Below are 19,356 nucleotides of genomic sequence, written 5' to 3' on the forward strand. Positions count from 1 at the left end.
TGCCGCAGTTGCTGCCGTCGCCAACACAATCACATTCTGGGTTTGTTAGTGGCAAAAGTGCAGTTGTTTGAATCAATCCATTATTTCATGTTGAAAAAAACATATTTCTGTTTGTTTTAACAAACTGTCAAAAATTTCGACAAATGAAAATATTTGTATTATCAAACAATAGAACAGTTCAGTTTAAACCAGAAATCAGTTTGTCGCTATAGTAAACTGAAAAATCGGTTGATTTGAACTTGAATTTAATTGTGTTTACAATTTATTTTTCTGCGTGTAACAATATGTTAAAATAAAGCTTTGAATTTATATATTGTGGGAAAAATGCAAGAACTGGACAGCCAAAATAACTAGCTAATTCCAAAACTGATTAACATAGTAGATACAACATTTTTGTCCTTTTTACACCATAACCATAAATCAGGCCAAACATTTCAATAGGTCCTTTCTGCATTTGAGAGGCTCTCTTTGTTCACTTTCTCTTTCAATTACTGCAAAGTAATGGTACACGTTTGAACCATTTTTGCAGTACAAATCAAAAGACGGTTGTTTTGACCATCGTTCAATGCAAGGAGACAATCATAATACAAATAAACAGCTGATATATTAACGAAAGAGAGGGAAACCAAAGAGAGCCTCTCTTCTGCAGATAGGACCTTTAGACATGTTTGGCTTGAAATACCAAGTACTTCGGAGCTAATTTATTCGACTGATTAAGAGATATTAGACAAAGTGTATCTAGCTGATTTTCTTATCCATTTGTTAATCGATTCAAGATCTTTTGGCAGTTAACAAAATATACAATATTCCAGAATATGGAAGCTATTTTATTAAACATTCCATACAAGATTCTAGGAGGTGTCTGGTATTTCTGGTAGTTTAGTCCATGGTCTGATGCTATTTTGGAAACCAAACCACTAGATGCCAAATCCACAATATTTTCTAGAACTTTTGGTCAATCACACAAAATAAATTTGTTAAATACGAATAATACAACAATATTTTTAATAAGTGTAAGAAGGGTTCTGTTGTATTTGTTCGGATAGCAAAGCAGCAATAAATGCTTTGAAGTCCAAAATCTACAATTCAAGACTAGTTTGGGAATGTACCATGCTACTGCAGCAGTTGTCCTATCGCAATGAGGTTAATCTGTACTGGGTTCCTGGACATTGCGGAATAGAAGGAAATGAAAAAGCTGATCAGTTAGCAAAAGTAGGGTCATCCATACAATTCATTGGGCCTGAGCCATTTTTTTGGAATAGCTCCTTGTGCCCTAAAAATGGAATTAAGGAACATTGAAATAACTAAAATAAAACTTATCTGGTCGAATACTTCAGATTGTCGTCAATCTAAACGATTCATAGAACCAGATGCATCTAAAACACTAAGGTTAATGAACCTGAACAAACATGATTTAAGTATTTACACTGGACTAGTAACAGGCCACTGCCCTTGCAAATATTACTTAAATATAATTGGGAAATTACAAGATAACAAATGTCGTTTCTGTAAATTTGAGAGCGAAAGCTCTGAGTATTTATTGTGTGAGTGTGCTGCACTTTACCAAAAGCGCCGCGGTTACCTTGATAAGGGCTTGATGGAGCCTTGGGAAATCTGGGCCTCTCATCCCAAGCAGGTATTGGATTTCATACGAAATGCAGTACCTGATTGGGAAACACGCCAATAGCTGTGAGGATGATCATTTCTCCATAGTGATGAGTCTTTTCAGTACGGCAAAAATAAAGAGGATGACACCACAATAGATCAAATTAATGGTCGCAGCGGTACTATGTCCCCAACAGGAGAAAAAAAAAGGTTCTGTTCACCATAGGTGGATTAAATCGGGATTTTACAAATGGGACTGTTATGCGAACGATGTGTGGCGGAGAAGGATGAACTTCGAGCTTGCTGCACTCTACGACGAACTCAGCATCCAGAAGGTGGCCAAAGCCGGAAGATACATGTCGCAAGAAAGCCGGACAACAACCCTGCAAAGTTGATGTTCAGTAATGATCCGTTAGGCACAAGAAAAGATGAAGAGCGACAGCCACGAACCGAGTATTTTGGAGTACGATTGTTGACCTTTCTTAACCCTCCTAGGATGTCAAGCTAGGCGCACCACGATGGCGAAGTTTACGTTTAGCGAGCCTGTCTAGGTCATACTGACCTCAAACTCCTACTAGGGATAAATGTGATGTTCAGCAAATAAATGTATGTACCTTTGAGGGATCATGCAGGAATGTTGGTGGCGTGGCCAAAGTGCTTGAACCAGCGCACAGTGGGAAAAAAACAGTGCAAACCTACACTAAATTCTGTATCTCACGAACGCATCCGGCTTTTCTAATGAACAAAACGGTTTTAGGCGTAAAATTGTCTGGAGAATCGAATGGAAGTGTTAAAACAGACCGCACGGATCATTATCTTGCTCATTTTGCCCTAATTCTCCAATTTTCATTAACATTTATATGAAACTAGCTCTAAAACAATTATGAGACATGAATGCGGTTTGGCTTGAAGGACTTTTGTGAAGGATTAAGATGTAGAGAATCGATTTGAAGGGATTCCAGTGACCGCATGAATGTATATATGCTTATTTTACCCTAATTCCCCTCATATATAGAGTTTTGTATGAAATTAGCTCTATAACTCGCAAGGAAATTATGAGTGGTATGCTAAGAAGGCTCTCTTTAGTGAATTATGATACAAGGAATTGGTGAGAAGTGATTGCAGTGACCGCGCGAATGTAATTATGCTCATTATACCCTAATTCCCCACATATATTGAGTTTTGTATGAAATTAGCTCCTTACTCGCAAGAAAATTATGAGTGGTATGCTAAGAAGGCTTTTTTAGTGGATTATGATATAAGGAATCGATTTGATATGGGTTGAGAAGTCCCAAAAAAAAAATGACCACGTGGTTTATGGACAGCCCCTGTGCAGCGTTTCATCTGGTGAGCCGTGTTGGTTAACAACTACCGCAGACAGTCCCAGACGTGTCTTTCACGGGCATCGTAGCATTTGTATAGTCCCGCTAAGCGACGTCAGATATCGTGCATAGAACTCTTAATGATAAATTCTTCACGTTTTATCAGTCACTACCAATATAAGTAAAACAGTAACCGGAGCGCTCCGCAATCAATTACTTATCTATCGCCTGACTGTCAAACCCTTCAAACTTTGTTACATACGTTATGCCGGCAAACGCGTGCTAGCACACTTCACGGCGACTACCTACATACATAGCATATACCTAAGCACTAATCTACTGAACAGTACTGAACGCATTTTTTTTATCAATTTCCTTCGTCTGTTTTGTTTTTGCAGATTTCCGTCGCGCACCGGTCACTACGAGTGGCCGTAACATTCACCTTCGCAGAGCCAGCGCACGGCGCGCGCACGTCTAGTCAACTGTGAATCGTGGTCCTATCCAGACGTTCTGCACTGTCCGTCCGTCCGAGGAAAAAAACACATCGTCTCCTATAATCTAGGAAATTCACTAACCAGCGCGCTCTTCCCTTCCCATCCGAGTGCCTGCGTGAGGTGTACCGGCCCCAGCGGGTTGCGCCACCTATACTCCAGTTGTCTATGACTCACGGCGGTGGCTGTGGAGGAAGAGCCTCGGAAACCGTCCGCAACAAAAATAGGCGCAAACGGGCAGCAGTCGGTGGCAAACTTCAAAAACCAGACTGCTGCGATGGTGCGACCGTTCAACACATCGGCGGAGAACGGCGGCGATCAGGCCGCCGCCGCCGTCGCCTCTGCTAATGTGCCACGACCCACGGCACCCCCGCTAGTGCAAGTGAACGGGGAGGGTGAAGACGAGGCCACGGCGGATCTCTACGTGGATTTTTTGATTCTGGGAAACAAGGAAAACTACAGCGTGCGCGCCGAGAAGAAACCGGTGCTGGACTCCAACACCCAGCTGGCGCACATGATCAACGGGGCTGTGACGTCGACGACCGTCGTGGACGGGAAGTACGTGGTGCGGGACGTGGACAAGGATAATTTCGAGATTTTTGTCAGGTGAGTTGCGCGCGATTTCGTGGAATTGCTCGGTTGAAATCCTGATTGATGAATATGGGTCGCGTCGTGGCTTTGTTGTGCGCGGTGCAGTAGCATGTTTTCTGTATCTCATTGTCGGTGACGTTGGCGATATCGCAAAAAAAAAACCGACGCGTGGTGCAATGGATGAAATTATTGGGGGAAATTCGATACTTTTGAATGCGCTCTGGCAGATGCAGCAATGTGGAACGAAGTCGGTCGCGAAGGATATTTTTTCGGACGGATGCATTATGATATGTTTGTGGCTACCGTATTTTGCAAGAAAAGATCGCGGGAGTTTTTATTGGCATGTAAAAGTGTTTGTTGGACTGGAAATGATTGGCGCAAATATCAGCACAGGACAGGTGAAAAAGTGAAATCAGTGAAACAAGGCATGATGTTCGATGGATTAATTCGATGGGAAGTTTAGTGAGATTGTTTTTCATTTGCATCAAATTGGACGACCGATAATGACAAGAACTGTAAGATTGCAATGCTAACATCGGCCCAGCTCTTATGGCCAGTCGAGACGGGGAAAGAATGTCATTGTGTAACGATTGTTGCTACAAGACATCGAAAATACCACTGCTTCTTCGAATACAGTGAGAACAAAATTTTGTCAGCCCCTAATAGTATTTTGAGGTCGTTAACCGAAGACAGTAGACGGCAGCGGCGGCTGAATCGGTTAGTGCAGCTTGAATCGTAACACGTTGCTTTATCTGTCAACGAATGGAAATGAACTAATATCTTGCTCATTGCGGAGATTTATAGATTCTGACGCAAAAAAATGATTAGGCTTATTTTTAGCGTAGATGCATTACAAATGTTTGTTTACAATGTAAAACCATCGCCAAAAGTGTACTCAACAACGCACCCAACTAACATTTATTGTGAATGTAAACGTCAACAAAGCGTCCTCAGCACGGCTTGATGCTGAGTTACTGTGTTGTACATATGGACGGAAGCTTCTATGCAAGCCCTATACCAATGAATCTGGCGAACTTAATCCACATGTATATGCTGTGCGAGCAGCTTCTATGAAACGAAGTCATAGCTCTTTTCTCGGCTCCTATGTAACCACTAACTGAATAACATCTTGAGAAGAAAGCGCCTTTTCGCAGTTGTTAAATAATAGTTACATATACGGCATCCCCAAATTAATCGACTAAATATAATTAGGTTATGTATACCGTGACGCAATACATGTGGAACTGGAATTATCGCTTTTAAAATTGAATAATTAAAGTACTTCCCGCTACTTGGAATCGAACTCCCGATCTCCGTATCCACTGGTCCCGATGACGCTGCCACACTGCTATATATAAATAGGGTGGTATCACATTTCCCGGAATGCCATCTCCCGGAATGCCATTTCCCGGAGTGACATTTCCCGGAATGACACATTTCCCGGAATGACACATTTCCCGGAATGCCATTTCCCGGAGTGACATTTCCCAGAATGACACATTATCCGGAATACCATTTCCCGGAATGACACATTTCGCGGAATGCCATTTCCCGGAGTGACATTTCTCGGAATGATGCTGGATCATTGAGGCTGAAGTATGTTACTTCAGAACGAAAGTGTCAATAGGCCGAATAGGATATTACAGGTCGAATGACTTTTTTGGTGGGTTGCGTGTTATCTTCTTGGCAGTTGAACTGGTAATGAATTTAATCATAATCCTCAGCCTTAATTAGCACAAAAATACCACATCTCCTTTTCTTTATAATTGGAAGAGCTTTTTATCAAGCCTTTTATATATAAAATGATGGAATTTGATTTTATCGTGCCCTCATGGTTGTCCGTGAGGGAATTTGATTGGCATGTCCTCATCGGACCAACCAGCCGGATGTCTGTGATAAATCGAAGGTGTTTTAGTCGAAAGCCCTTAGACCTTCTCATCCACCATAGCAAAGTATTATGGGACAGTTATGCGATTATAGGCAGCATACACCTCGAAAGAACAGCCTATTTTTAAAAGAAGGAAAAATCTCTGATGGGAAAGTTAGTAGAGTGACCGCCAAAAGTACAGTATAGCAGCCGAGTTGAATGGCTTGATTATCATAAATGCATATATGCCCAAGCAGCACCTGCAACATCATCCAAAATGTGGCTTTCTATGCTTTGGTCTAATTGAGTTGCACTGAAAGCACATGCAACTTCCGTCTTGTCAACTGAGTTGCATTTAAACTCCGAATTTCGTAAAGTTTCGGCTTTGTTTCATAGAAATCACCAAATACCTCGTATTTGACATCGATTCGTGGAGGTGGCGCTTATATATTTCTCACAAGTGATAAAACAGTCAGCTTGCATTTAATGGGCTATGTTACAGTCATGCAACATCTAACTCTGGTTTGTTTGTTCAGATTATGTTCCAGATGCGTTGCGAAAAACTTGCGCGTCTTTTCATTTTGACAGTTCTCTAACTTGTGACAAAGAAGGTGCAATGAAGTAACAAGTAACTTTAGTAGCTTTTATGGTGTGTTGAGCAGCAATTTTATCACAGAGCGTTTGGTGTAGCATGTAAGGTGAGTAGTTATTACTCCTGGTGTCCGGGGTTCGAGTCTGGACAAAATCTTTTTTCCATTTTTTATCATTTCCTCTAACTCAAGTTGCATAACGATTCAGAATCTGCGCTTTTTGGGTTTCAAAGAAGAAGCAATTGTGTTCTATTGTCTATAATACGGACAGTGAATAAATTGCACTAAGGTTGCTGTTACTGGCTTTGAAACAAGTCGTGTTGCTTGGGTGTACATACATACTACTAACTCTCATCAGAGATTTTTCCTTCTTTTAAAAATAGGCTGTTCTTTCGAAGTATATGTATACTGCCCCTACTCGCAAAACAGTCCCATATGAATAGGAAACCCAGCAAAGATGGGACTGTTATGCGAGTGGCGGCAGTATACAATATTAGCAATTCATTTAATTAGGATGCTATGATACAGTAATATTGACCACATCACAAACTCTCCCATCAGAGATTTTTCCTTCTTTTGAAAATAGGCTGTTCTTTCAAGGTGCACATACCTCGAGCACATATCAAAATCAATCTATTCGACTAGGCTGCCCAATGTCCGTCCTTAGAATTTAAGCCATTCAATTCAATAACCTAGCACGCTAGCTCCCTAATGACTTGATAACTCATTTCGCGAAATTAGTAATTCCGGGAAATGTCACTCCGGCTAATGGTATTCCGGGAAATGGCTTTCCGGGAAAATGATCATTCCGGGAAGTGGCATTCCGGGAAAATTATCATTCCGGGAAATGTGTCATTCCGGGAAATGTCATTCCGGGAAATGTCACTCCGGGAAATGGCATTCCGGGAAGTGGCATTTCGGGAAATGTGATACCACCATAAATAGTATAGAAAATAGCCCGTTTTGTTTTACTCCAGACAAGGCTTCATAATTGTGCCACAAGAAACCTTACCCAACTTCATCTTGCTGCAAAAGCTTGTGAAACGTCAAACGCAATAATGTTTACAGTGAACAAGCTGTGTGGTTGCGCCAACAGGTTCTTCGTCACAGCTTCTAGCTGAAAGAGTGTTCTTCAAACAGCTACGAAGTGCTGCTGTTATGTGTATTTGGCAACATTACAAAACGTACTGTATAAAGCAGCTTTTGTATTGGCTGGGAATCTTACTCGATTTCCACATTTTCCGGCAAATCTTCCGGCATTGAATTAAAGTGCAACAAAAGCAACCCAAATTATTTCAAAGCACAGTGATGGATAGCTGTAAAGTATTTGTGTAGTAGCTATATATCCCGCTTAAAGTTTGTTTTGACAATAATGTTTACATCCGACAAGCCGTGTCGGTATACCAAAAGTTTCTTTATTACAGCTTCCAGTGGTAAAGATATCGCATAACGGCCTTTAAAGCGCTGCTGGTTTGTGGATTTGTCAGTATAACGAACTGTACTGTATATGAGCAGCTGTTTCGTTAGTGGAGACTCCTATTCGATTTGTTCAAGTTTTTACATCTTCCGGGAAATCTCCCGGAGTTGGAATAGAGTGGAGTAAAAGCAACCCCAGTGACAAATGATGGATTTCTGAAAACCGAGTTTGGTAGCTGTATGGGGCTGTCTATAAACCACGTGGTCATTTTTTTGGGACTTTTCAAACCCCCCCCCCCCCCCCCCGTGTGGTCATAAGTCCATACAAATTTTTTTATTTGTCCATACAAAATGGTCATGGGCCGAACCCCCCCTAATGACCACGTGGTTTATGGACAGCCCCTATGGTGCTTGTTTTGCAGTCGTGTATGAGCTTATGATTTATATTTGACTAGCTTCCCTTTTATTCAGCGTTGACTGCTTTTATTCAATGGTTACACAACAGAAAGTAAATGACTGAAGCTTATAGCGCTGAAAATGTTAGTTGGGCAGTGTGAAATATTCGCCAGCTCACAGTCTGTTTTCCACATCTGTGGGCCCACGCAAGAAAAATCCACGCAAATAATTTTCGCGCAGGAGTCTAAACAGGTGGAATCTCCCCAATCTGATCGGCAAGTATCTTTATAACTCATACTCAACCGGCTGTTCGAGCCCGTATGAAGTTGATCATCAATATTAACTTCTTTTCTCGTTCAGCCTAGATAGCTGTGTAGTGTCGAGCGATTGCGGGTGGAGAATGAAGTACAGTGAACACATTTTCACTTCGAAAATTTCAGTTTTGAACGATGTTGGAGGTCGGCAAAAAAAAATGATTTTTTTTATTTGTTTTAGTGGAAACAAAGATAAAACGTTTCGCGTCTTGCTCTCTTACGCGCGTGTAGTGAACACAGAAGTTTTTTCACGCGGTCCGCTTAAAAAAAAAAACTTGGAAAAAAAACGCCGTTCAAAAACTCGCGTAAATAGTCACCTAGATTATAGTCATCTACCGTGACTTAACTTTTTTACGACGTTTTTTGAAATACTGCGGTTTTTTAAGCTTTGTTTTAAAACATTTTACCACAGACATGCAGACGTAACTCTTGAGAAATTCATCAACAACTTTTGCCCGGTGCCTTTTTCATGAGCGCGAGACATTGTCGGCCATGAGGAAATTCGATTTGACGTTTGTCTAACATGCACACTAGTGTGGGTCATCGCAACCGTTTTCTCAGATCAAAGCTTTTTTGGTTCCGTTTCGGGTCCTGAATATCTGTGCAAAATTTGAGCACGATCGGTTGCGTCTACACTTTGCGCATTGCAATTGAAATTTGTATGGGATTTTGTATGGGAAAACATACTTTTTTGCATTTTAGCCATAAGTTGAAAAAGTTTGTCTGAAACCTTTTAACCGATACTGTAAAATGAAAGCCTAGGATGTTCTGAAAAACTTTGTTGAAGACCACAAAGCGATCCGATGCTTGTGAAAAAAGTTATAACCAACGAACCGCATGCATGTGTTTATGTTTTAACATGTTAAGGAATAACAATAGCAACAAAATCATGCTGTTTCGCCAAGCAATGCCAACGCTATAACTTTTTTCATAAGCATCAGATCACTTCGTAGTCTTCGACAAAGTTTTTCAGGACACTCTAGGCTATGTTTTCACTTTAACGGTTACACGGTTTTAGAAAAAAATGTTTTTGCTCGAATTTCATCGTTTTGCTAATATCATCAATAGTTTTGACTGATCCTTGACATGCAATGTACTCATCATAACTTGTCACGATTTCATCCCAGAGCTATTCTAAGGCCTCCAAAGTACTCCAAAGCTTGTGTCACAAATCCAACATTCCAAACCAAATGACCACAGAATATAGTTTACGTTACTCAAAAAGCCTCAAAGCACCCCTATACAATTCATAGCACACGAATTGGGTGATCTAGGTCATCCAAACTATTCTAGAATTCATTTTCTTAAGATCTGCTGGATCTACCATCATTTGTGTTCACTCTGTTCAAGAAATTCAATCACGTTGATGTCTATTAGACCTCGTAATGCTACGAGCAACTCGATATTGTGGTAGTTGGACCATTCGAGAAATACAAATGGCCTCCAATACATTTTGAAGTTTGGATTACAATATCTACATACTGTATCATGCTTTAATTGTAAACAATATTCGTGTAATGTAGGCAATACTGCTGATGGAGCCTCAGTGCACAACTATAATGTTTTTGGTACATTCATGGGATATTCCTGGCTTTCCAAACTATTCTGGAAATAAAACCTTCAAGGTATACAGTCTCTACTGTTGTTTCTCTTCACTCTATCAGCAAAATTCTATCATGTCTGTTGCACTTCATAATATTACGAGTATCTCTATGCGTTGCTAGTTGAGTTTCCACTGGCATATAAATGGACCCCAATGTATTTTTAAGTATGGGTCGCAATACATGTAAATCTCTGGATATTTTATGGTAGTGAATACTTGCGGAATATAATATACGCTAGTCTTAGACCCTCAGAGTGCATTTCTGATAACTTAACACCATTTACTTGGTGATCTGGGTCATCCAAATTATTCTGGATTTAAGACCTTCAAGCTCTACAAGCTCTACTCTTGTATCTCTTTACTTTATCGATGTAACTATTTCACGATTATTTCTATTGTATCTTTCGAAAATCGCTTTGTGTTGATAATTATGCATTCACTGGTATATAAATGATCTTCATAGTATTTTGAAGTATGGATCGTAGAATCTATATCTTATTAAAGGGATTTCTTCAGAAGTACCCCAAGAACTCCTCCTGCATTTGTGGTAGAGGCCCCCCAGGATTTCCCTGGGAATTTCACCATTATTGCTCGGGAAATCACTGCATAAATGCTCCGGAAATTCCCTCCAGGACTTCTACTTCAGGAGTTCACCAAGAAGTTCTCCAGCAATAATGCATGCTTCTTTCCAGAATTTTTCTGCAGGGATGTTTTCAATCACCTGGCAAACGTTCGACTCATTTGTCCATAAATCAGTTCAGAAACCTAATATTGAATTGTGGTGTTCGGCAAAGTTGGAGATTAGTGTTCTTCCTACAATTATCACCAAGGACGCCATATTATAACTTTTATATATACGACGCTAGAGCGCTAATACCACCTACTCATATACTAAACGATCGGATTTTTCGTAGCTGGTATTAACACCTTTACGACGTAAATATTAGAGTTAGATTATGGCGTCCTTGGTGATAATTGTAGGAAAAACACTAATCTACAACTTTGCCAAACACAACATTCCAATATAAAGCTTCTGAACTGAGTTGTGAACAAATGAGTCAAACGATTGACAGTGATCAAAAACATCCTTGTTTCCCTGGAATTTTTCCAGGATTTTCACGAATATTACTTAAGGACTTACTCGGGCATATTTCCACGAGTTCCAAAATCACTGGGAATACCTCCAGAAGTTTCTCGGAAATTCCTCCAGGAGTTCTTCGGAAACTCTTTCGGAAATTGTGATGTTTTCCGAGAATACCTTAACGAGTTTTTAGAGAATTCTTACAGTACTTCCCGTGAAAGTCTCCCGGGAGTTTCTCGGGAATTTCTTCAGTAGCTATTCTGGAATTCCTCCAGGAATTTCTCAGAAATTGCTCCAGGAACCTTTCGAAAAATACTGCAGGAGTTCCTTGGGAATTCCTCCGGCAGTTCTCCGAGGTTTCCTCGGAAGTCTCCAAAGGATTTCTCCAGGAGTTTCCTGAAAACTTTTTCAGATAATTTTCCCAAGGAGTGCCTCCAGAAATTTCTCCTGAGATTCCTCCAAGAAGTTTTACAGGGATACCTCTAGGAACTTCTCCAGGGAATTTCTCCGGGTAATTTCTCCAATTTTTTTTTCCAAGAATTCTTCCTTGACTTTCTCCGGGAATAACTGCTAATTCATCTAAGAATTCGTAAAGAGATTTCTTTAGAAATTCTTCCCGGAATTCCTCCAGCAATTCATACAGGGGATCTTCAAGGAATTCCTAATAGGGATTCCTCCTGAAGCTCCTTAAGGGATTCATTTTGGAATTCCTCCAGGAATTATCCATGGGATTCCACCACGAATCCTTCCAGGGATGCCTCCAGAGATTATTCCAGAATTCAACCAAGAATTCATCCAGATTCTCTTGGAATTTGTTCAGGGATTTCTCCATGAAACCCTGCAGGGATTCATCCCGGAATTCCGCCAGGAAATCCTACAAGGATTCCACCAAGAATTCCTGCTAGGATTCCTCCAGATATTCCTCAGGGGATGGCTCCGGGAATTCCTGCAAGGGCTCCCCCCTGAATTCCTTCAAAGTTTCCTTCAGTAATTCCTACAGGAATTCCTGGAATTTCTCCAGGGGATTCCTCCAGTGATTCCCTTAGGAATTACTCCAAGGATTCCTATAGGGATTGATCCAGAAATTCTTCAATGGATACAACCAGAAATATCTGCAGGAATTCCATCACAAAGTAATTCAGAAATTTTGTCAGGGACTTCTCAAGAAATTCATCAAGGGATTCTTCCAAGGCTTCCGCTTGGAGTTCTTTATGGAACTCCTTCAGGAGTTCCTCATTTAATTCCTCCAAAGATTCCTCCATAAATTCTAGAGATTCCTCTAAGGATTCCTCAAGAACTCCCTAATGAATTCCCCCACAAAATCCTTCAGAATTTCTTCCAAGAATTCCATCGGTCATTCCTCAAGGAATTCTTCCAGGATAAATTCCAGAAATTCCTCCAGCAAATACTCCAGGATTTCCTTCAGGAATTACTCCAGGAATTTCTCCATGATTTAATCTACGATTGACTGATTGATTGATTTATCTTTATTATAGAGACTTTCAGCCCTTGACTGGTTCGTCTCTATATTTATTACTAAGAATTATTACAGGAATTCCTCTGGTAATTGTTCCGGAAAATACTCCTACAAGAAATATACCAGAAATTCCTCCAGGAATTATTTCAGGGATTCATCCAGAAACGACTGCAGGAATTTCTGTATGGATTACTAAAGGAATTCCTCCAGAAATTGCTCCAAGAATTTCTCCAAGAATTACACCAGGAAATCCTCGAGGAATTACTCTAAGGAATCCTCCAGGAATTGTTCCGGGAAATACTTTAGGCATTCCGCCCGGAAATATTCCAGGAATGCATCCAGTTATTATTTAAGGATTTCTTTCAGAAATTACTTCAAGAATTCTTACAGAAAATACTCAAGGAAATCCTCCAGGAATCTCTCCAGAAAAAAAAATAAAAAAAAAATAACTCCGAGAATTCCTCCAGGATTTTCTTTTAGAATTCTCCCAGGAATTGTGGGGGTGTACATCTCTGCCACCGTTCCAGATGTTTTGGCGATAGTATTTATGTCGCATTATACATTCAAGAGCGATGTTGAAGAGCAGGCATGAGGATTCGTCATCGTGTCGGAGTTCCCGTTGATCAGTCTACCCAAGTAAAAAATCCATTGCTGATTGGTTTTGTTCGATTTTTATTACGGTTTTATTACAGCAATACACAAAACTCGCAATTTTATGACAACTTTTATCAAAACCATTGATGAAAGGGTTTATAGCATTCTTGAAGCTATTCATAAAACCAAAATTGAAGAGTATACAAAACTCTTCAATATAAGAAATTCATTACAGTTTTAAACTAGCAATAAAACCGCCAAGACACTCAACAGATGGCGCTCCATTCGATTAGTAACAACATCTGTTGCGATAACACTGGCCATCTTGCTTACTTTCGATTTTCGCTGGCTCTGGATGTCGCCATCTATATAAATAAAAATGGAATGGTGTTTGTATGTCGCGAATAGGCTCGGGAACGGGCCAACGGATCTACACCATTCTTTCTGTGTTTCATTCGTGCAGGGCTCCGACGTGTTCATACGAAAAAAAAATTGGGAAAATCGATCGGGAACGCATCGAAAACGAAAAAGTTTGAAATTCCATTTTGCAGGGCAATTTTCTAAAAAAATTGCATGTCAAAAACACAGTAGGCAGGCAGAACGACGTTTGCTGGGACAGCTAGTGTTGAATAATTAGAGAGCAAGAATGGAAAATAATTACGTCACGATGATGATACTCACCGTTTTCGAGGCGCATTAATTTTATGCTTCTGCAATCCCAATATTAAATGCGCATAAGCCTCAGAGTATAATAACTTCTTAAATATTTATAACTTTGAAATTATTGCTTCCTACTTGCGAATGATATTTCCTTCTGAACTTTTCATGTCGTTGAAGAAGTTTTGATGAGCTGTCAAATATTTTGTTGACAGAACGCACATGGTCATCATCATAACCACAGGGTCAACAAATATTCAGCTATGTTTTAATTTATTGCTACACTTAATACGGTTTGCAAAACCTTTTCGGGAGAAGCTCTTAAAGAAATAATCAAGAGGTTTTGATGTATGAATCAGTTTTATTGGAAGTTGGTTACGAATATTTCTTATAGAGCACTGTTGGATCTCGCTCCATCCAACGTCGTCGGCCGGCGTCATCACAGGCTGCTTCAAACCGATCAAGCTGCGAAGCGTGCGAGAAACGGCCCATTCATACAGCAAGCTGCGCTGCCTATTGTACGATACTGTCGTCAGCCTAATCGCACGTTGGGCTCCCTGCAGTATGCGACGTAGCGTATCGCAGCATTCATTCTATTATTTTGTATCTGTTTTGTGTCATCATCCGTACTATCAGTCGCCTATAAAAGGCGACTGAGAAAACTGTTTCTGTAGTGCATTCTCGTCATATCACCGCCGTGTGGAGCACTGCCACACGGTGGTGCGAATAAATAGTCAAACGTAGTCGAGTAGTGTTTCTTCTCCGCCGCCCGGGCAATTAAAATTACACAACGTGGGGCAAGACATCCTGGCCGAAACAAGCACAATTAAACTTAAAATCACAGACAAACAGACGTCTCACTCTACTCACTTTCTATTGTTTCACTTTTCAACGGATAATTTAAATATTCTGTAGCTCGCAAATCGCACGCTTAAGGTGCTCGCATCGTTTTCGCTCCTGTTTGACATTTGCTCACTGCCGCCGTCTACTCCAGTGGATTTGCAAAAAACAGCATAATTAGTATTGGACGATCATGTTTTCGTGATGATGGTTTTAATCGCAATTTGTTCCAAGTGATACGTCTGTTTGTCTGCGTTAAAATGTTCTTTTTTATTCCTTGTTGGGTATCTAAATCACTGCGACCAGTTGATAGATCTATTGTGGCATGTGGTAAAATGTTACTTGGGTGGTCAGCTTCCTTGGAAAGCCGTTTTCTATAGCTCTGGGCGGTCAATACTGTCGTATGCCACCTTGCAGTCGACGAACAGGTTATGCGTTGGGATCTGGTATTTACAGCATTTCTGGAGAATTTGTCTCTCACGAAATCGCCGTTCGTCAGGAGGCTCCCGTCTCTTTCCCTGCTTGCGGTACGAAGTCGCTGCGGGATGCGTTGCGCTTCTGGTAGAACTTCCGTGTTTTTGGGAACGGCCTAGAAGTTCCGTTTCTTCGTACTTTGCTTACTCTAGGCGGCGTTTTTTCTCCAGAAAGAAGCGTGGTTCAGTAGGATGAAAATGGGAGCACTATGCCTAATTAGAGAACCAATAGCCTACAACGTTTTAGCTGTTTACACCTAGGTACATCAATTTCACCTTAATACTTTTGCCTTTATTTAAACAATTGACTTGGATTATTATGGATTTGATGGACTTAAAAAATGTGTTTCCAATAACCGTTAACCGTCGTTCTTCTCCCTCCAGGTACCTCGAGACCAAGTTCATCAAATTCCACTCGCCAAGCCACATGCTCCAGATGCTAGAACTGGCCTCCCGGTTCAAGTGCCGCCAGCTGGAAATTCACTGCGTCAAGGAGCTGGATCTCAATCTAACGATCGACCACGTGCTGGAAGTGTTCCGCGCCCTGAGGTACTACAACTCGGTCAAACCGGTGAATGCTGCCGCCGCCGTGGGCGGTCGTCAACAGAAGACGAAACGCCGCCAAAAGAAGAAGAACGAACAACCGGAGGGACCCGTCACACCGGAGGAATACTTTGCCGCGCTGCTGAACAACTGCCTCCAGCTGGTCGACATGCACGCAGAAGATGTTCTCGCACAACAGGCAATGCTCGCGTTGAGATTCGAAGAGCTGGAGATGATTGCTCGGCGCGACGCCCTGCAGATGTCCTCGGAAATGGTCCTGCTGGATGTGCTGGCCAATTGGAGTCGCGAGGAATGTTCGAGGAAGAATCTCGAGCTGTCGGACGATAATCGACGCCGCGTGCTGGGTGCGTTATGCTACGCGCCTCGGTATCTCACCATGACACGGAAGGAATTTGAAGGAGTCAACGGTCTCATCGAGCTGCTCGACCCGGCCGAGTCCAAACTGGTCGGAGATTTGCTAAACGGGCGCAAAGTGACGAACCTGACGCCCGAACAGCAGACGATGGTTGCCAGCTTCAAACAACAACGGCCACTGTTTGCCGGGATGCCGATTCAGCTGAGCGCCCGAAGCAATCCGAAAAACTACCCGAAGAAGATGCGCAAAGCGGCCGAGGAGGCCGAAAGTGGCGAAAAGCGAAGCTGCTGTGAAAGGCTCTTCCTGAACTGCATGTCGGTACTATCCTGTATCTTCGACTAGCGATTACTGATCTAGGGAGGGAGTTATGGGCCCAGGCAGGAGTAATCTCAACGTATTTGGGGGTAAGCTCTTATAGTGGTAAGGCAGTTTTTTGTACGGTTTTACGGATGGCAGAGGGGCGGCTACAAGCGGAGGTGACTTTAGTAAGGGTCACCATTAACTCAAAGGAGGAAACTTTCGTTCAAAGTTCAGCTTATTATACCTCATAAAACTCGTTTTTAAATGCAATTTATGTGTTCGCTGGACACGCTACCCATCTATGAGTATCGCCATGTTTTACTTTTAGACCAATCTAGAACAAATAGGACCCAGGAGTGGACAATTTTACTGAACTGTTATTGAAATTTCATGGAAAGATTAATATTTGTTAACTGTTACTAGTAAATTTTAGAATCCAGTCTGTATCAAATACAACGATTCGTTTTCAGAAGATTATGTTGAAATTACTAACTATAATTCGAATTTTGTTTGTTGTCCAAAGTATCTGTTGGTTTATTTTTACATTTTTTTTTCTAAAGAATACGTACTAAGTTGTGAAACTTTCAATTATTGTTTTGAACAATATTATCACATTTTGGAGAAATAGTGAAAAGATAAGTGTATTAGTCGAAATTATGATTGATAGCAGAAATGTTGAATGTTCTAGTCTAATAATTTTATATAAGAAATCAATGCAAAACAAACATTGAAATGGCTTAGCTTTCCTTCAGATGTTCAAACATAAACACACAATATATACGAGCGCAACACTGTTTTCAGAAATTAGTTGAAAATTCTATCGAATCCAGTTGACATTATCCAGATATACAGATTTTATTACTCCAATACGTACGGCTTATGCAAAAGCCCCATAGTAGCAAACACACAGCAGTATCACACAGCGAAACAGATCCCCACGTTAAGTTTGCTTTTTGAAAGCAGAGCACTCAAATTTTACAGCATAGCTAAAGAAGAGCAGATAGTTTTAAAAAAGTGTTCAAGAGTGTAACCGGAGAAGACGAGCTGCGGAGAATCATTTATGCCATTTATTGTGTAGGTAATGTGCTTTATGTTGTTGACGAAAGCAGACCAGACTAATATAAGATTTTAAGAAGAAACATAACCTTATTACATACAAACTACTACATAATCAATCATAAAAAATTCTCGTTGCCATATTATCCACTTTATATAAGAAGCAAAGTTTTATGCGCGCTAATATGATCGTTTATTTCCTGATTAAGTTGTTCGTTAGTGCTTAAGCAGTGCTAACAACATGAATGTATTGTGATTTCAATGTTTAGTTTTTAAATTAAGAAAAAGAAAAAAATCGATGAGTTAGGATTGTGCAACTATTAGTACCAATGGAATAGTAACTTTGCATTAACAATATAGTTCAATCGCTCTTTCCCAATTCCATCAGGCAAATTGCTTGACTAGTTTTCAGGAGCCTCATAGCCGTGCGGTTAGGGTCACCAAGCTTCTAATCGCACCATGCTGTGGGGTGAGGGTTCGATTCCCGCTCCGAGCGATGAAACTTTTCGCGAGAATAGTTTCTTCTCCGTATCCACTGGTGCATGCTCCGTGTGTCCGTTGTCTAGTGTTAAGTTTCGTTCAGTCTGTACAGCCTCTGGCTGAAGACGGTGTCCGTGTCTTTTTATGAGCTCTTCAAATTGTTCTTGAATCCATGACCCAACGCTATCCGATAAACGTTGGCGAATTGACAGTTTCAAAATACTCGATGAACTATTTTGTTAATACAAAAGTAACTGTGTTCAGGTGAATAATGCCAGTGTATCAGATTTATTCAGTGCCATAATCTTCGAAACAACAAAAGAACGATAACAGAAATCCTGTGTGAAGTTGAACGACGCAGCACCGGTTTGGTAGTTGATTAAACGTGTGAACAACTCTATCCATCTGAAACGTATGATTCATTTAGTCGAACTCTTCGAAATATCCCTTAACTTTTTGAACAGGACTCTGTGATGTTAAACAGATTACAGGCCCACTCTTCACAGTCAGTTCAAAAGAGAAAGAGAAAGTATGATGATTGTTTACTACTAGAGAACCAAGGCACTGTCCATAAAATACGTAGACTCGTTTTTGGCCATCTCAGACACCTGCTTCCCCCCTCGTAGACTTTTGTTTATACAAAAGAGTCTACGTAGTTTATTGACAGGCCCCAAGAATATTTATGCATCTCCACAATTATCACGGGAAGGATGGCAAATCTAGAAGTAAGCTTTAATCGGTGATGCGATCTGGGATATGAATAATTATCGCTATATATGTTAGACTGGGTCAACAAAGTTCATTTTTTAGAACAAAGCTTTTTCGTTTCCCTTCAGCGTCCAAAACAACTGTGCAAAATTTGGGAGCGATTGGTAGCATCCCCGTATTGCGCATTGCGATTGAAATTTATATGGAATTTACTGTGGGAAAACGTGCTTTTTTGCATTTTTCTCATAAATTGAAATTTTTTGTCTGAAACCATCTTACACACTCAGTTTAGAGTCACTTGTTCGGCTGTTCTATTTTCGGTAAAAATTTGGATTACCGAAGTTCAGCACAGTTTTACCGAAGTTCAGTTATTTTTTACCGAACGTTCGGTAAACATTACCGATGATTCAGTACAGTTTACCGAACGTTCGGTAATTTTTCGCCGAACGTTCGGTAATGATTTGCTGAACATTCGGTAATCTGAACTTTTACCGAAAATAGAACAACTGAATACGGTACTTTGTTTTAAGTGTGTACACACTTAAAACAGAATGCCGAGATCGGCTGTGCGGATCT

At 40.7% G+C, this 19,356-nt stretch overlaps 1 protein-coding gene across 6 annotated transcripts in view; it reads left to right on the forward strand.

Moving 5' to 3' along the window:
• Nucleotides 1–18,472, forward strand: part of LOC109426575 (uncharacterized) — a 116,845-nt gene extending 98,373 nt beyond the window's left edge. For all 6 annotated transcript variants that reach the window (XM_062853615.1, XM_062853614.1, XM_062853616.1 and 3 more), the window contains 2 exons: nt 3,326–4,024; nt 15,702–18,472. In XM_062853615.1, the coding sequence (XP_062709599.1) occupies nt 3,696–4,024; nt 15,702–16,578 (1,206 nt within the window). In that variant the 5' untranslated portion in view covers nt 3,326–3,695 and the 3' untranslated portion in view covers nt 16,579–18,472. The remainder of the gene's footprint in view (nt 1–3,325; nt 4,025–15,701) is intronic.
• The last annotated feature ends 884 nt before the right edge of the window (nt 18,473–19,356 follow it).

This window comes from Aedes albopictus, chromosome 2 (assembly GCF_035046485.1).
Source record: "Aedes albopictus strain Foshan chromosome 2, AalbF5, whole genome shotgun sequence".
NCBI lineage: Eukaryota > Metazoa > Arthropoda > Insecta > Diptera > Culicidae > Aedes > Aedes albopictus.